General features: G+C 42.2%; 1 protein-coding gene across 4 annotated transcripts in view; it reads right to left on the bottom strand.

Annotated features, from left to right (window-relative positions):
- The window catches only part of gipc2 (GIPC PDZ domain containing family, member 2), an 82491-nt gene that overhangs the window by 19848 nt on the left and 41781 nt on the right, over nt 1-20862 (bottom strand). For all 4 annotated transcript variants that reach the window (XM_041208853.1, XM_041208852.1, XM_041208851.1 and 1 more), the window contains 2 exons: nt 11679-11864; nt 1884-2064 (listed from right to left, as the gene is read on the bottom strand). In XM_041208853.1, the coding sequence (XP_041064787.1) occupies nt 1884-2064; nt 11679-11864 (367 nt within the window). The remainder of the gene's footprint in view (nt 1-1883; nt 2065-11678; nt 11865-20862) is intronic.

Here is a 20862-nt window from a genome sequence, read left to right as displayed (position 1 = left end):
ACTCAAGTTCTGTCGAAGGGTCATGAGGACTCGAAACGTCAACCCTTTTCTTCTCCGCCAATGCTGCCAGACCTGCTGACTTTTTCCAGGTAATTCTGTTTTTGTTTTTAATTAATTACATGCCTATTCTACAAGAATATTAACAGTAGATCATTGCAATGTGTTACATGAAGTAAGTTATTCTGCACACAAAGTCCAAACTAATACACCCAATTCAATGAAATAACACATCAAAAAAAAACGGCAACAGCCACACTTGCCAGGCAACTCTGAATTTACACAGATTTACTGGAAGGTTTAAAATCTCTGCCAAATCATTAGTTAAACTACATTAAGGATAATCCATAGCTTTCAAGCAAGTTGATTCTTCTAAGGCAAAACAACATCTATTCTCCTTTAACTTTTGAATTCAAGTCCTTCAACTTCCAGGTAGATCAGGTCTCCTGCTCATGTTAAATTGGGCCATGAAATGGAAAAGTAAATACTTAAAAGTTGCAACCTGAGTGTGGGGGGAGCTGGTGCCAAAATGTTAATGTTTAGCTGCTTTCTCTGCCAGATCACCATATGTATAACATTTTCTAAAGATACATTTAACAAGACGCTTGCCGAGTTTCCAACTACAGCTCTTCAGTGAACAATTGAATCTGGAAATTAATTTGCAAATGCTACGAAACCCCTTTTGATGTTAAGGGCTAAGCTTTCTACAGTCCAGCTGAAATCCCTTTCAAACATTTTAAGAGAATATTCTACTTTCAACAGTCCACGGAATACAAAACTTTTGAAACAAGTAATTTTTCTTAGAGAAGTATAAAGTTGGCATATTACTTCAAATACAGGGTGAAACAGGGAAAGGGCACTGGGATAGGTTTGGGGGAGGGGGGACAAGAGGCCTGGAGGGCAGAGAGGGGGAAAGAGGGAAAAGAAGAGAACGGAACTTATATTTATAAAGCACCTTTCATGATCTCAGACCACTCCAGTTAAGTAATTGTGGCACAGAAAGGTCCCACTTCCCACCACCAGTGTTATGTGATGACCAGATATTTTTTTTTTATTATTGATTCCAGTTGAGGGATAAATATTAGCCAGGAGAACTCCCCTGCTCTTCTTCGAAATAATGCCATGGAATCTTATACACAGAGGGAAGACAGGATCTTTTAGCATCACGTCCAGAAGACAGCATCCGACAGTGCAGCACTCCTTCAGTATTGCACTGGGATGTTATATTCTCAGTAGAAATATCTTATCCAAAAAACAAAAGGTACACAAGAACGCTGGTCCAATGTGCCAAGTTGGGTTATTAGTAAGCACCAAAATCCCTGATGTTAACAGATGTTGCAACATTAAAACAACTATGTTCTGTAGGCCCAATGCTGCAATATTCATATTGTTTAGAGAAGTAAAATAAACAGCTACTCTAAAGCCCCAGTGACAAAGGTACTGTGGGCCGTCTTCTCTAAGCACTGCACAGCAGTTTGATACAACTGCTCACTTGTGGCTCACTTGGTCCCTTTCCAGTGCAATTTAAGTAACAGTCAACCATGTTGTTGTGGGTCTGGAGTCACTGAGGCCACACCGGGTAAGGGTGACACATTTCCCTTCCCCATGGAAGCTAGTAAACCAGTTGCATTTCATTTTCAAATGACAATTCAACTGCTCATGGTCACTTTGGAGTGGCAGGATGGGGCAAACTTAACGCCTGGGAGCAAACAGGCATGATCCCAACCTTGATGCCCCACATGGTTGATAAATCAGAGCGTTCGCATGTATCACACATATAGATTAAAACAGATGGCTCAGGCTGGTAGGATAAGAGGAGGAGGAGGGAAGAGAAGGGAAGTGGAGGGCCATACTATCTTGTACAGCATTAGCTGTCAAAAGCTTACCAAATGCTTTTGTAGTTTCTACCAGTTTCATGGTGAATGTTTGGCCTTTTGGCAACTCTTTCAGCATTTTGGCCACTTCATAGTGCCGACAGCCCACCACACCTTGGCCATTGATCGATTCGATGTGATCGCCGACGAGGATTACTTTAACTCGGTCAATGATGCTGTTCTCTTTGATGCGCTGGAAAATGGAAGAGAATGAAAGCGTGTTCAAACACTACAAAGCAGAAAGACCTTATTTCCAACAATTGTCTACATCAAAAACCCAGCTTTATGGGTGCTGACAAACACAATACACCTGCTACATTTTTGTTATTACTTCATGGTAAACACAAACCTCTGACATATTGCTCCTCCATTGCTGGCCTCTCGTGTATCCCCAACTTCCATCACTCTACCAGGTTGTGGTTGTCAATGAGGATGCAATGTTTTAATTTGGAAAAATTTTCTATAAAATCTTCAAGCAGGAAGTCAACGTGATGGTTGAGCATTGATGTTAATGCCATGCCTGATGCCTCAGTTGACAGAAGTACTGCCCAGTGTACCGTGTTCTCTTTCGAAATCTTTCAGGACATGGACGATGCTGACAGGGCCACATTTAATATCTTTTCTCCTGTCTCACCCGTGTTCACTGCTCCAGCTCCTCCAAACACAGGTTCCCTTCCTCCCTGGCTACTCTGCTTAACATAGATTGTCTATGGAGGAGCAGCAAGAGCAGGAGGAACCCTGTGATTGGAGGAGCTGGAGCAGCAAGCATACGAGAGACAGAATCTGAGATTGAAAGAACAGTACCCCACAGATTCTGTCTCTCCCACACCCACTGCTCCGCCAACCAAACTCTGTATTGTTTTCCCACTCTCACGGAGATGCCTGCAATTGTTTAGGTCCAGGTTGCGAAAGAGCCATAAGGTAAGCTAATATTTCATGAAGCAACCTTTCTTGAACGTTTCGCCATTCTTTGCTTTATCACAGGCTACTTACGACATTGCAAGGGCAAATTTGCCCACTGACCCAATGTAATTTGAACCCTGGAGAGGTGTAGGAAGGTAGCCCAGGGCTTGAGATGAAGGCAACTGCAGGCATAACCACTAATGGTGGAGCAATTAAAATTGGAGATGCACAGGAGGGCAGACTTGGAGGAGCGCAGATACCGGAGGGTTGTGGGACTCAAAGAGATTAGAGATAGAGAGGGATTTGAAAACAACACAGGACTATGTGCACACCAAACAGCAGAAGCAGCGTGCAAGAGACAGAGTCAAGCAATCCTACAACCAATGGATCAAATCAAAGCATTGCAGTCTTTCCACTTCCAGTTGTAAATGGTGGTGGACAACTAAACAACAAGCCAGAGGAGGAAGAAGCATCTGCAAACATCTTCAGCCAGAAGGTCCCATCATCATGGATGCCAGGCTTTAGCCAATTCAATTCAATCCACATGATATCAAAAATGGCTGGCAGCATTGGATAAAGCAAAGAATATGGGCACTGCAACACTGCAGCAGTAGTACTGAACACATTTTCTCCAGAAATAGGTGTGCCTCCAACCAAGCCGTTCCAGTACAACTACAATACTGGCATCTACCCAGCAATGTGGAAAACTGCCCAGGTGGCTCTGAGTGTAAGGGAGTCAAGTTTTAAAATTTAAGGGTTAACCTCTTTTAGAAAATCTAGTACTGTCTGCTTGCATTTTATCATTTAACTTAAATTTACTGTTTTAAAAACTTAGGCTTTGGCAGGGCTAACCAAATAAATCAAGCTGTCTGTCGAGAGAGCAGGTGAGATCAGTCAATTAAGTAACTGGCCTAATCTGGTTCTGTAACCGCCACACGGCAGACTCATTTGAAATCTTAGTATAAATAAAAGAGGTTAACCGCACTGGCACAGAGTGCAGCTGGTTCCGAGTGTAATTACTGCGTCTTTGGTGAGTAAGGGATTTCAGTGAGGAGAGGAGGGAGGTGCTCTTTTCTTTCTCTTTCTCAATATCTCAGCCTCCCGGAAGCCAGGAATTTAAAAGCTGCACGAGAGGGCTGCACTCTCGGAGTGTGATATCACAGGAGAAACATAAGTAATTGGTTGGTGAGAAACTGCTGTTAGGGAGTCTTCAAGTAGCTGAAAATTAGAAAAAACATTTTTAAAGAAATAGCTACTTACAATTTAAGAAAGAAACACAAGCAATAGGAAATTAAAGTCAAGGCCACGTAAAATAAAGTAGTATAAGTAAAACAAAGTAAAATAAAATTAACATAAGGGAAGTAAATTGAAGCCATGGCAGGACAGCTTGGTCATGTGGAATGCATATCCTGTAATATGTGAGAGGTCATGGACACTACCGGTGTCCTAGAAGACCACATGTGCAGGAAGTGTCACCAACCGCAGAAACTTGAGCTCTGTCTTTCAGAGCTCATTTGGTGGCTGGAGTCACTGTGGCGCATCCACGAGGCTGAGCGCCACATGGATAACAGGTTCAAAGAGGTGATCACACTTCAGTTTAGGATAATGGGTGACCAGAAGGTAGCCCAAGAGAACTAGGCAGATAGTGCAGTCCCCTGTGGTTTCGCTAATCAGTCGGTTTTCCATTCTGGATACAGGTGAGGGCATTGGCTCCTCGGAGGAGCGCAGTCAAAGCCAAGTTTGTGGCACCACAGGAAGGGAGGAAGAAGAAAGGAAGAGCAGTAGTGATAGGGGATTTGTTAAGTTAGGGGAACAGACAGGCATTTCTGTGGCTGTAGGCATGACCATGGCACCCGGGGGGGGCGACATACCATCCTGGAGTCAAGGATGTCACAGGGCATTCTTCTGGGGGAAGGTGATCAGCTAAAGGTCATGGTCTACGTTGGTACCAATGACTTAGGTAGGAAAGGGGATGAGATCCCAAAAGCAGATTTCAGGGAGCTAGGAAGGAGATTAAAAAGTAGGACCTCGAAAGCAGTAATCTCAGGATTACCCCCAGTCCCACATGCAAACGTGAGGATAGAAATATAAGAATTGAATGATTAAACACGTGGTTGGAAAGTTGGTCTGGGGGGGTGGTTGGGATGGGGGCATCTGATTTCTGAGGCATTGGGACTGGTTCTGGGGAAGGCGGAGTGTGTACAAGCCAGACGGTCTATGCCTGAACAGGACTGGGACGCATATCCTCGCAGGGAGATTTGCTAGTGCTGGTGTGGGGGGAGGCACTTTAAACTAGATTGAAAGGGGGACGGGAACCTGAGGCAAATTCAGAGAAGGGAACGGGAGATAGAAAATTAGTGAATGACTCTGAAAAACAGTAGCAGCACAGGTTAAAAAGTGCACAGCACAGGAATTTGGCAGTGTCAAAACATGTGCATGTGTGTGAGGTGCAGTGGCAAAGTGGTATTTTCACTGGACTAGTGTTCTAGAGGCCCAGGGCAATGCTCTGGGGACCCGGGTTAGAGTCCCACCAGATGGTGAAATTTGTATTCAATAAAAATCTGGAATTAAAAGTCTAATGATGACCATGAAATCATTGTCAATTGTCATAAAAACCCATGTGGTTCACTCATGTCCTATGAGGGAGGCAATCTGCAGTCCTTACCTGATCTGGCCTACACGTGACCCACCAATAATGTGGTTGACTCTTAAACTCCCACTGAACAAGGGCAATTAGGGATGGGCAATAAATGCTGCCCATATATATATATATATATATATATATATATATATATACACACACGTATACATATACACACACACCTTCACACATATCCCTTTATAAATGCAAGTAGTATAGGAAATAAAGCCAATGAGCTGAGGGCACAGATAGACATACTGCAACATGATATCACTATAATGGAAACTTGGCTTAAAGAGTGGCAAAAATGGCAGCTCAACATCCCTGAATATAGTGTCTTCAAGCACGATAGAGAAGGGGATAAAAAAGGTGGGGGTGTAGCATTATTAGTTAAAGAATAAATTACAGCAGCGAGTGGGATGATATAGTAAATGAAACATCAAATGAGGCCACATGGGTTGAGCTCAGCAATAAAAAAGGGGGCAGTAATACTGCTAAGAATGTACTACAGACCCCCAAATAGTGGAAAGGAGCTAGGAGAACAAACATGTAGGAAAATTTCTGAGTGCAAAAACAACAGGGCAATAATAGTTGGAGACTTCAACCACCCTAATATTAATTGGGATATGAACAGTGTGAAGGGTCCAAAAGGGCAGAAAATTCTTGCATTGCATTCAAGAGACCTTTTATAGCCAGCACGTAACAAGCCCAATGAGAGGGGGTGCAATTCTTGATCTAGTCTTAGGAAATGAAGCTGGGTAAGTGGATGAAGTAGCAGCGGGGGACCATTTTGGAGAATGACTATAATACAATTAGGTTTAGTATAGGAAATAAAGCTAATATGGAAAAAGGCAAAGATGGAACAGGAGCAAAAGTTCTAAATTGGGGGAAGACAAATTTTACAAAGCTGAGAGGTGAATTGGCAAAAGTGGACTGGATACAGCAACTGGAAGGCAAAACAGTATCAAATCCGTGGTAGACATTCAAAAGTAAGATTCTACAGGCACAGCGTAGACATGACCCCACAAAGAACAAAGGTTGGTACTGCCAAATCTAGATTCTGGTTATCCAGAAGCATACGGGGTAAGATAAAGCAGAAGAAGAAAGTTTATGACAGTCACAAAACGCTTAATACTGTAGAAAGCATAGAGGAATATAGAAAGTGCAGGGGTGAAGTAAAAAAGGAAATTAAGAAAGCAAAGAGGATATTAAAAAATATGGCAGGCAAAAATCACAGACAACCCAAAGCTGCTCCACCAGTACATTTAGAGCAAGAGAATAACTAAGAAAAGGGGAGGGCCTATCAGGGATGTCCATGGTAGCTTTGGTGTTGATGTTGAAGGTGTGGGCAGGATTCTCAATGAGTACTTTGTCTCTCTCTTCACTAAGGAGAGGGATGATGCAGATATTCTTGTTACAGAACAGGAGTATGACATATTAGATACAATAAGCATAATGAGAGAGGATGTACAGGAGGGACTGGCATCCTTGAAGGTGGCTTGTATCCCAGGCTGTTGAAGGAAGCCAGGAAGGAAATAGTGGATGCTCTGAGGATTATTTTCCAATCCTCACTAGATACAGGCGAGGTACCAGAGGATTGAAGATCTGTGTATGTTGTATCATTATTTAAAAAGGGTGCAAGGGATAGGACAGAAAATTATAGGCCGGTCAGTCAGACTTCAGTGATGGGCAAATTATTGGAAACAATTCTGGGAGACAATAACCTGTCACTTAGAAAGGTGTGGGTTGATAAGGGAGAGTCAGTATGTTTTTGTTCGGGAAAGATCATAACTTAGTAACCTTCAAATTTTTTGAGGAAGTAACAAGGATTGATCAGGGTAGAGCAGTGGATGTTTTCTACATAGGTTTCAGTAAGGCGTTTGACAAGGTCCCACATGGCAGACTGGTCAGAAAGGTGAGATCCCATGGGATACAGGGGAAATTGCAAACAGGATCCAAAATTGGCTCAGCAATAGGAAACAAAGGGTCAACAGACGTTTTTGCGAATGGAAAGCGGTTTCCAGTGGCATTCCACAGGGACCTCAACTTTTCATAATTGATATAAATGACTTGAATGAAGGGACTGAAGGTATGGTTGCAAAATTTGTTTTTGCACAAAGACACATAGGAAAGTAAGATGTAAAGAGGGCGAAAGGAGGCTACAAAGGGACATAAGTAGGCTAAATGAGTGGGCAAAGATCTGGCAAATGGAGTATAATGTGGAAAAATATGAAATTGTCCGTTTTGGCAGGAAGAATAAAAAAGCATATTACCTAAATGGTGGGAAATTGCAGAGCTCCGAGATAGAGGGGGATCTGGGCGTCCTAGTGCATGAATTTCAAAAGGTTAGTATGCAGGTACAGCAAGTAATTAAAAAAGCTAATAGAATGTTATTACAAAGGGAGCTGAATACAAAAGTATGGAGGTTATGCTTCAGTTATATATGACATTGGTGAGACCACATCTGGAGTACTGTTTACAGCATTAGTCTCCTTATTTAAGGATGGACGTCAATGCATTGGAAGCTGTTCAGAGAAGGCTTACTGGACTAATACCTAGAATGAGTGGGTTATCCTATGAGGAAAGATTGGACCTGCTAGGTTTATAGCCGCTAGGGGTTACAAGAGTAAGAGGCGACTTGATGGAAATATAATCCTGAGGGATCTTGACAGGATGGATGTGGAGAGGATGTTTCCTCTTGTGGGAGAATTGAGAGCTAGGGATTGCTGTTTAAAAATAAGGAGTCACTCACGTAAGAAACAGATGAGGAGAATTTGTTTCTCTGTCGTGAGTCTTTGGAACTCTCTTCCTCAAAAGGCAGTGGAAGCAGTGTCTTTGAATATTTTTCAGGCAGAGGTCGATAGGTTCTTGATAAGCAAGGGGATGAAAGATTTAGGGGATGGGTGAGAATGTGGAGTTGAGGTCCCAGTCAGATCAGCCATGCTGTTATTGAATGGCAGAGCAGGCTCGAGGAGCCGAGTGGCCTACTCCTGCTCCTAATTTGTCTGTTCTTATGACAATCATCCAGGGAAGGTCGTCAGAAGCAGGATGTTCATTAATGATTGCATAGTGCTCATTTGCATTCGCACCATTCGGAACCTCTTCAGATTCTGAAGCAGTCCGAGTGCATACAGCAAAATCTGCACAACGTTCCAGCTTGGGTAATAAGAAAATGTGGTTCGCAAGAACCATAGAGCAGTGAGAATGTGAAACTCGCTATCACCAGAGTGGCAAGAGCAATTAGTATAGATGCATTTAGGAGGAAGCTAAACAAGCATATGAGGAGAAGGGAATAAAGAGTTAGGATGATAGATTTAGAGGAGGAAAGATGGGAGGAGGCTCAAGAGGAACATAAGCACCAGCAGGCCCATTTCTGTGCTGTATATTCTATGCAAGAGAGAATCTAATCATCTCTTCTTGATGCTACCAGCATTACCATTGCTGAAACTTCACCATCAACATCCCGGATAGGATCTTTGGGCCAGTTAGGCTCACGGCAGCCAACAGGTTTTTAATGTAAAAATTCCAGGTGAGGATCATAACCCACCCTTATAATATGTTTTCATATGGGAAAGTGATATTTCATTTTCCACATGTTCAAACAGCACACAGGAACACATCTGGAGTGTTAAGAGAGATAGCTGTACAAGAGTCTGTAAAGTGGCCTCTTACTGCCACTAGATGGCAATGCAGTACATCCTTATCTCAATATCTCTAACAAACAGCATGTGGTGGGCCCTGACACATACAATATACAATTCCGTAAATTTGCAATCAGGCATTTACTTTCGTAGGAGTGTGAAAAAGAATGCCTTCATCCTCATGCTCTATATAACCTAAACTGTCAACTCATTGACTCAACCCAACAGGTGGCCAGTGATGACAGATGCAGAACAAGCAGACAGATAGGGCCAGCTGAAGGACCCAGCAGTGCTCGACTGAACAATGTAGCTTCATGTCCCACCCTCCCAATGTCAATAGAGATAGGGGAAAAATGGGGGAAGGAGGGTGCAAGTGGGCATATAGACTGAATGTCATCTTGCAAATTATTTGGTTTTTAACTTAACAGAGACATGAGGTGTGACAGTTTCAGGGTGGTTAGCAGCTGTATTGATACATAAACAACTATATACATGGGACATCCTGGAAGATGACATGTGTCAAAAGGAATATGGTTTAGTGTGTTCGGAAAGCAACACGTGCACAGGAGTGTTAGACGGCCTTTGGTAGCTCTGTAACTGACTTCGGCTTAAGGATTTGATTGACCAGTACGTGTTATGTCAAACTGAAGTCAGTGACGGATCACAAAGGGAACATTAGGTAATATTAAAACAGAACAGGATCGTAAAGAAACAACCCGGGAAGTCGTTGCCGAAAGAGAGACACGTCTGAATTCACTGATAACCTGTAGATTCCCCAGGTTAGAAACTCATAAGTGCTGTTTGTTAAGTGCATATTTGTCAGTTATCATGTGCTTAATAAATCTGTGAACATCTACCTGCATTACTGTCAACCATCTAAGCTTTTCTGTAAGCTAACAAGCATCCTCCAACATCCTAATCCAACCACTCAACTAATTAACAAAATTGTTCTAACAACAACAGAGAAAGAGTCATTACCCAGGCAAACACAGAGCAGTAATGACTTCCTTCCCTTTGCCAACATTGTGCAGTGCTTATTGTCAACAATGACCTCCTAGTTGGCTTTTTTACTTCATAGACTGCCCACTGGAAACGCACATACCCACACCCAACCCTTCTGACACTTCCCTTCCGCTCCCAGCCTATTGTAGGAAACCAACATTTCATTTCCAGTCCCTTCATTTTTAGTTGGGTGTTTTTTTCTTAAATTTAGAGCACGTCCAATCTATTAGCACATTGAAAAATTATTTTAAATCTACACCAAATACCAGTCGCTTAATTTTATGTTTTATCATAGAATATTATAGGACTGGAGGTGGCCATCATGCCTGTGCTGGCTCTATGAAAGAGCTGACAATTAGTCTCCCTGACTCTTTCCCCGAAGCCTTGTAAGCTTCTCCTTTTCTAGCATTTATCGAATTTCCTTTTGAAAGTTACTATTAAATCTGCTTTCACTACACTTTCAGGCAGTGCATTCCTGATTATCATAGCTTGCCATGTTAAGAAAAACGTTCTCATCTCCATACTGGTTCTTTTGCTTCAGCTGGTCTCCTCTTTTTCCACACAATCTCAACCCTCTATTAGCCTCATAGCTTAAATTTCTGAAATGCAGTTGTTACTAAAGTCAAGTGTGTAATCCAAGCCACACTGTGGACAGCTACATTCAGGGAACATTCTAGTCTCTAGGGCACCCTGCGATAAAATTGGCTTGAGATCCAAACAAGAAAGGTACTGCTATGCAGATTATGCTAGCATTGGGTTACCATCATTAAGCTAAATAAAGTTTTCTGACCTTTGCACAAGTACAAAGCACGCAAACACCCTTCCCAAGATTGCAATGTTTATGTCATAGCCAACTCAGGGTTGGTATGGAGACAAGTAGGCAACAAAGTAAACTGGCCTTTTACTCTCTCATGCTCTTTAGTCTTTGACTTTCACCATGACAGGGTCTGCAGCTGTCAAACTTGGTAAAGAATCATTTAAAAAAAAAATCAACCAACCATTTTTACCAAGAACGAGAGTCATCAAACCCATTAATAATTTTAACGTCAATGGAAATGAGTTAAACATTGGCAGGAATTACAGAAAGAGGATGCCAAATGGCAACTCGTGCCTGTGCAAGCTCTTCAATAGAAACAACGCTGCCTAATTTTATTCATTTTAAAATTTGATTCTCTGGATATGGATGTCGCCAGCAAGGACAGGAACTATTGCCCATCCCTAGTTGGTCCTAAGGTGGTGTAATGGGCCACCTTCATGAATCACCTCAGTCAGTGTGAAGAAGGTACCACCACAGTGCTGTTGGGGAGGGAAGTTCCAGGATTTGACCCAGCAACCAGGAACAGAGATATACATCAAAGTCAGGGTGGTATGCAACTTGCAGAGTTGGTGTTCCCACTTTCCTTTAAGAGGTCACAGAATTATTCAACAATAATAGAAAATGTAAGCGAAATTACACTGCTAGCAACAGCAGGAAAACTGTAGTTTCTTGATCGGGAAAGTAAGAAACAGGAGCCCGTCCGTCCCTACAGTGAAAAAGCTGCAATCATGTTTTTGCAATATTTCTGTTGCAAACCCAAGCGCCACTTTCTTCGCTTGCACAGATATAGAATTGGAACCTACTTTTATGAAAGCAAATCCTGCCCCGTTGTCAGTTATAGTTAATCCCAGGGCATCTTCTGCTTTAAATACGTCCACTTCTTTCTTCAGACCCTTTGTGTGCGCAAAAATAAAATCTTCCAAGCCAATCTGTCCCCCGAGGAGCTTGTCCATGTCAATTCTGTGAGTATTCAACGTGCAGAATAGAATCTGTGTGGAAGAAAAACATTGATAGTGAATACAGAAAGACAGAGATCCTATCTAACAGGATGACACTCATCACCCCCGCCCCCCCGAGCTGACTATTTCCTGCATTTATCAAATGTCATAAAACAAAGTGCAGCCCATTCAGCCTTTTCAACTCTTGCGCATTGTCCAATTCTTTCACTCCACTGTTGCTGGTGGTGCTTTTAGCTGTCCAGATTCCTCCTCTAAACCTCTTCACCTTCTCTCCACCTTTAAGCAGCTCCTTATAACCTACCTCTATAACCAAAGTTTTGGTCAGTTGTCCTAATAGATCATGTGGCTCAGTGTCAGTTTTTGTCGGATTACACTTCTGGGAGTGATTTTACTTTGTTAAAACTGTTACAACACAGAAGAAAACCATTCGGCCCACTGTAACCATGTAGGTTCTCTGCAGAAGCAACTCACTTAATTCCACTCTGCCGCCTTTCCCCCGTAGCCCTACAATATTTTCTTTTCAGATAATGATCTAATTCTTTTTTGAAGCCTCGATTGAGGCTGTTTCCACCACACTATCAGGCAGTGCATTCCAGATCAGAACCACTCACTGGGTGAAAACTCCATGCCCAGAATGAATCCTCTCAAATTTGATCAGAACACTGGAGGTATTTAGGATGTTGACAGGAGTACGAACTAGTTGAGGTGATAAATTATCACACAAGAAACAGCACAATAGTGCAGCGTATTGTGTTAATTGAGACTCAGTGAATAGCACTTTTGCCTCAGGGCCAGAATGTTCCGAGTTCAAGTCCTACTCCAGGATTTGAACACCTAAAATCAAGGCTGATCCTCCAGTGAAATACTGAGGAGGTATACCACCCCTGAACTGAAGAAATGTTACCCAGCTTTGCTCCTGAATGGTCTGACTCTTAACATTAAGGTTATGTCCCCTTGTCCTAGACTCCCTAGTCGCAAAAGATGTTAGGACTAATGGGTCCATAATTTCCTGGTTTCTCATTCACACCTTTCTTAAGCAATGTTGTTACATTTGTAATTTTCCAATCTGAACTGGTAGAACCACACAGGAGCGCGGCTAATGCATCTGCAATTTCCTTCATTTGATCCTTTATCAGTTCCAGGGTTTGTGCCAGTCTTTCATGTAATTATTTTTCTAATATGATTTTCTTGCTGTCATTAATTTTGGCGAGTTCCAGTCTTTGTTTCCCTCAAATCTCAGGTACATTATCTTTTTCGTCTGGGAAGACTGAAAGTAGCGATACATCAAGTCTGCCATTTCCTTATTTTCAGTTGCAATCCTACCAGCATCTCTCTTTTACAGATCCCATGTTATACTTGATTTCCTCCAAAGTAAATATTAAAAACTGTGTTTTAATCTTAATATCCCCCATTAGTTTCTTTTGGTATTCCATTTTGCAGCTCTTCGCAATATATTTGGCTTACTATATTGTATTAAGCATATCGCCCAGTTCTCTAGATCTACACTATTCTCTGCATTCTTATGATCTCTTCCTTTTAGTTTTGTGTCATCTCATCTCTTTTGTCGACCATGGATGAGTTATTTGGTAAGTAGAGCTCTCTCTCCTTCAGCACATATACAAGTCCCGCATTAAGCTAAATGTTTTTTCAAACACATTCCACTGTTCATGTGGACATTTAAATGATAACAGTTTTGAGCAGTTTGCTGTCATCTGTCTCTGTTGTGATACAATTTAAGTGAACCTGACTGAAATATAGAAACTTAGTAACTGCGTTATGTTCTAATACAAAATTATGATTCTGGAAATCCAAAATAAAAACAGAAAGCGCTGGAAATACTCAGCAGGTCAGGCATTATCAGTAGAACAAGGGACAGATTTAATGTTTCAGGTTGTTGACCTTCTGTCAGAACAGTTCTGGGCCAAACCCTCATCATGGCATTCTTAGTGGAGAGGCTTCATTTTAGGGATTTAGGGGGAAGGTGTATTCAACCCTCAGGCCAGGTTTCCATCAATACCATGATGTCATTTGTAATTATCTATAACAACTTTACGGATAGTGAGGCCCTTGTTCACAAGTGAACAGAAATTCTGGAGGGGGATGAAGATAGAGGCAACGAGAGCTGATCCATCAGCAGGGTCCACAGGGTCACCAGAGAGAGGTACGAGTCAGATAGGAAGGAAATTGGAAGCGTTATCACCCTGGGGCACAGTGGGCAGGAAGTTCAGCAAGAGGTTAGGATGGGGCAGGTGGGCTGTTCCTCATGTTAAGGTGGCGCTGAATGCCTCAATGGGCCCTCTGGGGAGATGCCGAGAGGCACTGAGAGAAGCTGTCGATTTAGTTAAGAGGGGATAAAGCCTGGAGCAGGAGTAGGAAAGATGAGGTGTACTGAAAGGTTGGGGTAGGGATTAGGGAGGGGAGAGTATCTGAGAGGGGAGAAGTGAAAAGAGGCATGTGATAGGAGGGGGGGGGGGGGTTAAGATGGGCAAGGAAGTATAAAGGGGGAGAAAAAGCAGAAATAGAGTGATTGGCCGAGGTCTGGAACAGCAACCAAAACGTGCACATGAATGGACGCAGAAAGCTCAAGTTCCAGAGCCTAATTTTCCGGCATCCTTACATCTATCATTGATGATGGACACGCAGCAAACAAATCCATTTCACTTGGGGCATCGTCATATGGTGCAGACTTGCTGACAGTTGGTGAGGTCAATCCTCAAGAGGCAGGTTCTGCCACAAGTGCCACACATGAAGCTACCTCGTGTCATTGCGGATTGTTGTTTTCGGCATTAGCACCAGTTCGCCAAGCCACTGGCCTTTTAAAAACAAAACTGAAGTTTACACTGATGAGCTTGTCACTCCTAAAGTAATGAAGCTCTCAACACCAAGAATGTTTGCTAGAATTGTTTAGAAGTTAAAGTACATCACCTTGATAATTTAACCAAGTAAACATGCTGGTCGTTTTCACGGTTGACTAAAGGATCAGAGGCTGATCGCAGGATGAGGGAAGCCATTTGACCCATCCAAACCCATAACCTTGAGAACAAACAGCACCAGCCTGTCATATCATCAACCTGCCTCTCAAATGATTCAAATATTTCCTCCACTAACTTAGATGAAGCTCCACTTCACAGGCTAGTCAGTCAGTCAGTTTAATAAACATGCTGATAATCATATTGCATTCATCTTCCTTCGTGTTTTTAAGAGTATTTTTGAGAGCTGTACAACTTAGAAACTTTAAAACTCATAACTATACATGAATTTTCATCACCCTCCTGAGCATCCCTCCATTACTGCAGATTATAATCAATGTACCACTGTACAGTTCAACACCTAATGTTTGCTTGTTCACAGCAAAGCATCAAGATGGTGTATGAATTTTAGCTACACTACTAAACAAACAAATCTGTACAGCTATTTTGAGAAATAAATCAAATGACATGGCATCATAGTAACAAGCTGAAAGGAAAAGCACAAGGACTGATGACACTGACCAATGTCACCTTGAGTGTCAGATGATAATGTACGCATCTTAGTCAAAGGTTAAAGCCCTGCTATGGAATTGGGCACATAATCTAGCCTGAGGGAGGGTTCTGGAGAGGGGATAAGTAGGCTTACAAAGCAAAAGGATATGGTGGCATTGCAGGGCAACTACTTAGGTAATGATACCCTGAGAGGAAGGGACAGAGTGTACAAACATTAAAAAAAAGCAGCAAACAGGGGCGGGGGCGGGGGGGGGGGGGGGGGGGGGGGAAAGAATGGTAAGAAGGCAAAATTAGTGGCTCTTTACTTAAATGCATGTAGTAGTTGGAACGAAATAAATTAATTAACACACAAATAGAAGTTAATGGGTTTGATCTTATAGCCATTACAGAGACATGGTTACAAGGAGATCAAAGCTGGGGAGTAAGTATTCAGGGGTATGTGACTTTTCAAAAAGGCAGGCAGGAAGAAAAGGGTGGTGCGGTAGCTTTATAAGTACGGGATGGAATAAGTATGATAGCAAGAAATGATCTTGGGTTGGAAGGTGTGGAATCCATATGGGTGGAGGTAAGAAATAACAAGAGGAAGGTGACACTGGTGGGAGAAGTCAATAAGCCCCCTAACAGTAGCTATACTGTAGGACAAAATAAATCAGGAGATAATGAGGGCATCTAAAAAAGGCAGTATTTTAATCATGGGTGACATCAATCTTCAAGTAGATTGGAAAAATCAAATTGGCAGAGGTAGCCATGAGCAGGAATTCATTGAGTGTATTTGGGACAGTTTCCTAGAACATGTTGTGGATCCAAGCAGGGGTCAGGCTATTTTGGATCTGGTAATACGTAATGAGGCAGGTTTAATACATGATCTCAGAGTAAAAGATCCCCTAGGAAACAGTGACCATAACATGGTGGAATTTTGCATTCAGTTTGAGAGTGAGAAACTTAGTTTGGAAGTTGTGCTAAACTTAATAAGGGTAATTACAAAGGAATGAGGGCAGAGTTGGCTGGAGTGGATTGGGAAAGGAGTTTAGCAGAAAAAATCGTCGATGAACAATGGCAGACATTTAAGAAAATATTTCATGACTCACAACAAAATATTATCCCAGTGAGGAAGGAGGATTGTAGGAAGGGGATAAACCAACCATGGCTAACCAAGGAGGATAAGGATAGTGTCAAAGTGAAAGAAAAAACATACAATGTGGCAAAGATTAGTGGTAAGCCAGAGGATTGGGGAAGTTTTAAAAACCAACAGAAGATGACCAAAAAAAAGAAAATAAACTGAGGATAAACTAGCAAGTAATTTAAGACAGTAAGAGCTTCTTTAAATATATAAAAAAAGAAAGAGAGAGGCCAAAGTCAATATAGGCCCCCTTAGAGAATGAAGCTGGGTAAATAATAATGGGGAACCAGGAAATAGCAGAGGAGTTGAATAAATAGTTTGCATCAGTTTTCATGGTAGAAGACGTTAACAGCATTCCAAAAACATTAAATAATCATGGGGCAAGATGGGGGGTGGGGGGGGGGGCGGGGTGGGAGGAGGACATAAATATAATAACTATCACTAGAGAAAACATACTAGGGAAACTAATGGGGCTAAAGGCCGATAAGTCACCTGGACCTGATGTGTTGCATCCTAGGATATTAAAGGAAATAGCTGCAGAGATAGTGGATGCACTGGTAGTAATCTTCCAGGAATCACTAGATTCTGGAAAAAATCCCAGAGAATTGGAAAACTGCCAATAAAACACCCTTATTCAGAAGGAGAGGGGGACAAAAAACAGGTAACTAAAGGGCCGTTAGCTTAACATCTGTCATTGGGAAAATGTTGGAGTCTAGTATAAAGGATGTAATAGCCGAGTATTTAGAAATGCATAATATAATCAAGTAGAGTCAGCATGGCTTCATGAAGGAGAAATCACGCCTTACAAATTTTTTAAAATTCTTTGAGGAAGTAACAAGCAGAATAGATAAAGGGGAACCAGTTGATGCAATATATTTGGATTTCCAAAAGGCGTTCGATAAGGTACCACACATAAGGCTACTTAAGAAAGAGCCCATGGTGTTGGGGGTAGTATATTAGCAAAGACAGGGGGCTAAGCTAACTAATAGAAGAAAGGGTTGGGAAATGGGGGACATTTTCAGGATGGCAGCCTGTAACTAGTGGAGTGCCACAGGGGTCAGTGCTCAGGCCACAATTATTTACAATATATATTAATGATTTGGATGAGGGAAATCAATGTACTATCGCCAAGTTTGCGGATGTTGGGTGGAAGGCAAGTGGTGAGGATGACATGAGGAGTCTACATTGGGATATAGATAGGTTAAGTGAGTGGGCAAAAACATGGCAGATGGAATATAATGTGGGAAAATGTGAGGTTATGCACTTTGGCAGGAAGGACAGAGGAGCTGAATAGTACTTAAATGGAGAAAGACTGAAGAGAGCTGCAGCACAAAGGAATTTGGGGGGTCCTCGTGCATGAATCACAAAAAACTAGTATACGAGTTAACAGGTAATAGGGAAGGCAAATGGAATGGTGGCCTTTACTTCAAAGAGAGAAGTCTTACTAAAACTACAAGGCACTAGTTAGACCACACCTAGAATACTGTGAACAATTTTGGTCCCCTTATCTAAGGAAAGGTATACTGGCACTGGAGGCAGTCCAAAGAAGGTTCCCTAGGTTGATCCCAGCGATGGAGGGATTTTCTTATGAGGAGAGGTGAAGTACTTTGGGCTTGTACTCATTGGAGTTTAGAAAAATGAGAAACAACCTTATTGAAACGTAAGATTCTTAGGTGGCTTGACAGGGTAGATGCTGAGAGGTGTTTCTCCTTGTGGGAGAGTCTAGGACCAGAGGGCATAATCTCTGAATAAGCAGGTGCCTATTTAAGACAGAGATGATGAGGAATTTCTTCTCTCAGAGGATAGTCAAAAATCTGTGGAATTCTTCACCACAGAGGGTTGTCGAGGCTGGATCGTTAAATATATTCAAGGTTGAGATAGACAGATTTTTAATCAGTAAGGGAATCAAGGGGTATGGGGAAAAGGCAGGAAAGTAGAGTTGAGGGTTATCAGATCAGCCATGATCTTACTGTATGGCAGAGCAGACTCGACAGGCCGAATGGCCTACTTCTGCTCCTACGTCTTATGGTCTTATACTTCAAAGCAGTGAGTGAGTGCTGCAAATCAAGGGTGCAATCTTTCAGATAGGATATTAAACAGAGATGGGCACAAGGTATCCTGTGGCACAATTCAATTAAGTGTAGGCAGCTTTCATGGCCAACTTCCTTCTCCCAAACATCACCAAAGGTGATTAAGTAAGTCATTTGTTCATTTGCATGTTTATGAAGCCTAGCTGCTGGCAAATTAGCTGCCTTTTTGTTTGGATAGCAGTGTAACACTGAAACACTTTGGGGGCATTCAAAATGCAAGCTGTCTTCTTTCTAGCACGTGTACCAGAAAAGGCAGAAGTGAAAACTTGCAGCTAGATACTTAACTTTTCCTGCATCCAAGCAAGTGAGATGTACAAAACATGGGGGGCATTTTTCAAATCCACCTTATACAGAAATCTCACGCCCAATTAACTATACCAGAACAGAACAATAATTCCTACACCCAAAAGATACATGGGCACACTCCAACTCAAATTACTAATCTCCTGCCCAAGAATTAAGAAAATGGGATTCCAGAAATAAAAATCCCAACATTTATTCATACTGATTGCAACTTCAACAGCATGGGACCCAGAATGCAGAGTCATAACGATGGATTTCACTCTCAGATTGGCTAATCAGTAAGTGGCCATCTTTCAGTCAGTGGAGAAACAGGACATGCCATGTCTGCAGTGCAAGGCAGATTGACGATCACCTACTGCTTCAGGCCCAAATTGTATTCCGTCCTGTTGCTGCAATCCCATCAGTTTTGAGCTGCTTTTCGAGCTTTCAAGAATGTACTGGACACCAGCTCCCAATCACAAAAGCTTTTACAGCTAATGAAAACCTGTGCCAAACATGGTAGGATTTGTTCCAATCACCCGCATACAGAAACCAGGGTGTAGAGACAAACACTGGCAGCTGGAACTTAACTGTTTCTGCGCTAAGGAAGAGGAAGAGAGGGGTCTTACTAATGACCAATCTTAGCATCTCTTTCCATCTCTCAAATATTGCCTTGGCCCAGCTCTGTTGCCTTCAGACTCAACGAGCCCAAAACTATCCTTTTTGGCCTTCTTGCACCTTCTGTAAATGTGAGCTCATCTAAAACTCCGTTGCCCTTATCCATGCTCAGACCAAGATCAATTCACCCATCAACCATCTGCTCATCGACTTACATTGGCTACTGGTTTGCAAGGCCTTGATTTTAAAATTTTCATCCTCATTTTCAAATCCATGACCTTGCTCCATCCTGGTCTTTCCAACCTCCTCAAAACTCTACAAACCTCTGAAGTCTCCAATTCTAGACCCTATTGACAACTCTCCCATTTTGAGCTCAACTGAAAGTCATGCCTTCAATGTGCAAAGGACCTAAACTCAAATTTCCCCTAAACTTTTCTGCTTTTCAGCCTGTCTCACTCTTAAGGTGCTTCTTAAAACCTTCCTCTGGCCATGGTGACCTGTGCCAAAATCCCATGTGACTCAATATTTTACTACATTAAAAGTGTTATGCAACTTGGTGTTGGCAAATCTAACAAGTTAGCTCAGTCCCAAGGGAGAGATAGTACAGTTGCCTCTGGATATGCCAGGCAAGTTTGTGTGGACATAATTTGCATGTTAAACATGGTGGCTTTTGAATCTTACTGGCTCCTTAGCACCTAAGATTTTGAAAAGATAAATCTCTCAAAGTGACGGGGACTGTTGCACATGATGTGAAATTGATCCAAAATCAGGCTGTATTTAGTAAATGCCTGAACTCTACTGTTAATAACTGCAGCAGGTTCAAAGTGGAAACCACGGGCAGCTTCAGTCAGCTGTTCCTGGTGTTATAATAAGATAAACAAAAGGCTGGATAACATCAAGAGGTACTCAGGTCCTTGAGTAAATAGTTAACAGCACCTAATCGCATTTAACCAGGTCCAAAACATTTTTGGAATTGCCCGAAAAACCCAGGCCACTTAAAAAGTGATGCAAGCAGTGCCTTTACAATTGACTTCAATGGTAATGGTGAATGATCAGCACAAATGCTGCCTCTAATTTCCTTTCATTGTGCACGACCCGTTTATTGTACTATACAGTCCCTTGAAGACTGCCGTGGAACCAAAAATGCGCACATCTTAAAGAGATCGCTTCTGGTGTGAGGCATGTTTGTCCCTGCGCAAAGTTATGGGTTACTGCACATCCATGCAGCTAAGGGGGAACATTGATTAGTACCACTTATCTGACAGAAGCAACTGCTTGTGATAAACATGGGTAATGAAAGTGGTGGGGATTATTTGCAATATAAATGAATGACTTGGATGAGGAAACTGAATGCACTATCGCCAAGTTAGCAGATGACAAAAATAGGTGGGAAGGCAAGCGAGGATGACTGTCTACAGAGGGATACAGACAGGTTA

This window comes from Carcharodon carcharias, chromosome 16 (assembly GCF_017639515.1).
Source record: "Carcharodon carcharias isolate sCarCar2 chromosome 16, sCarCar2.pri, whole genome shotgun sequence".
In the NCBI taxonomy this organism is placed as follows: domain Eukaryota; kingdom Metazoa; phylum Chordata; class Chondrichthyes; order Lamniformes; family Lamnidae; genus Carcharodon; species Carcharodon carcharias.
Note: the sequence above shows the minus strand (reverse complement) of the source record. Positions and strands in the feature narration are given on the sequence as shown.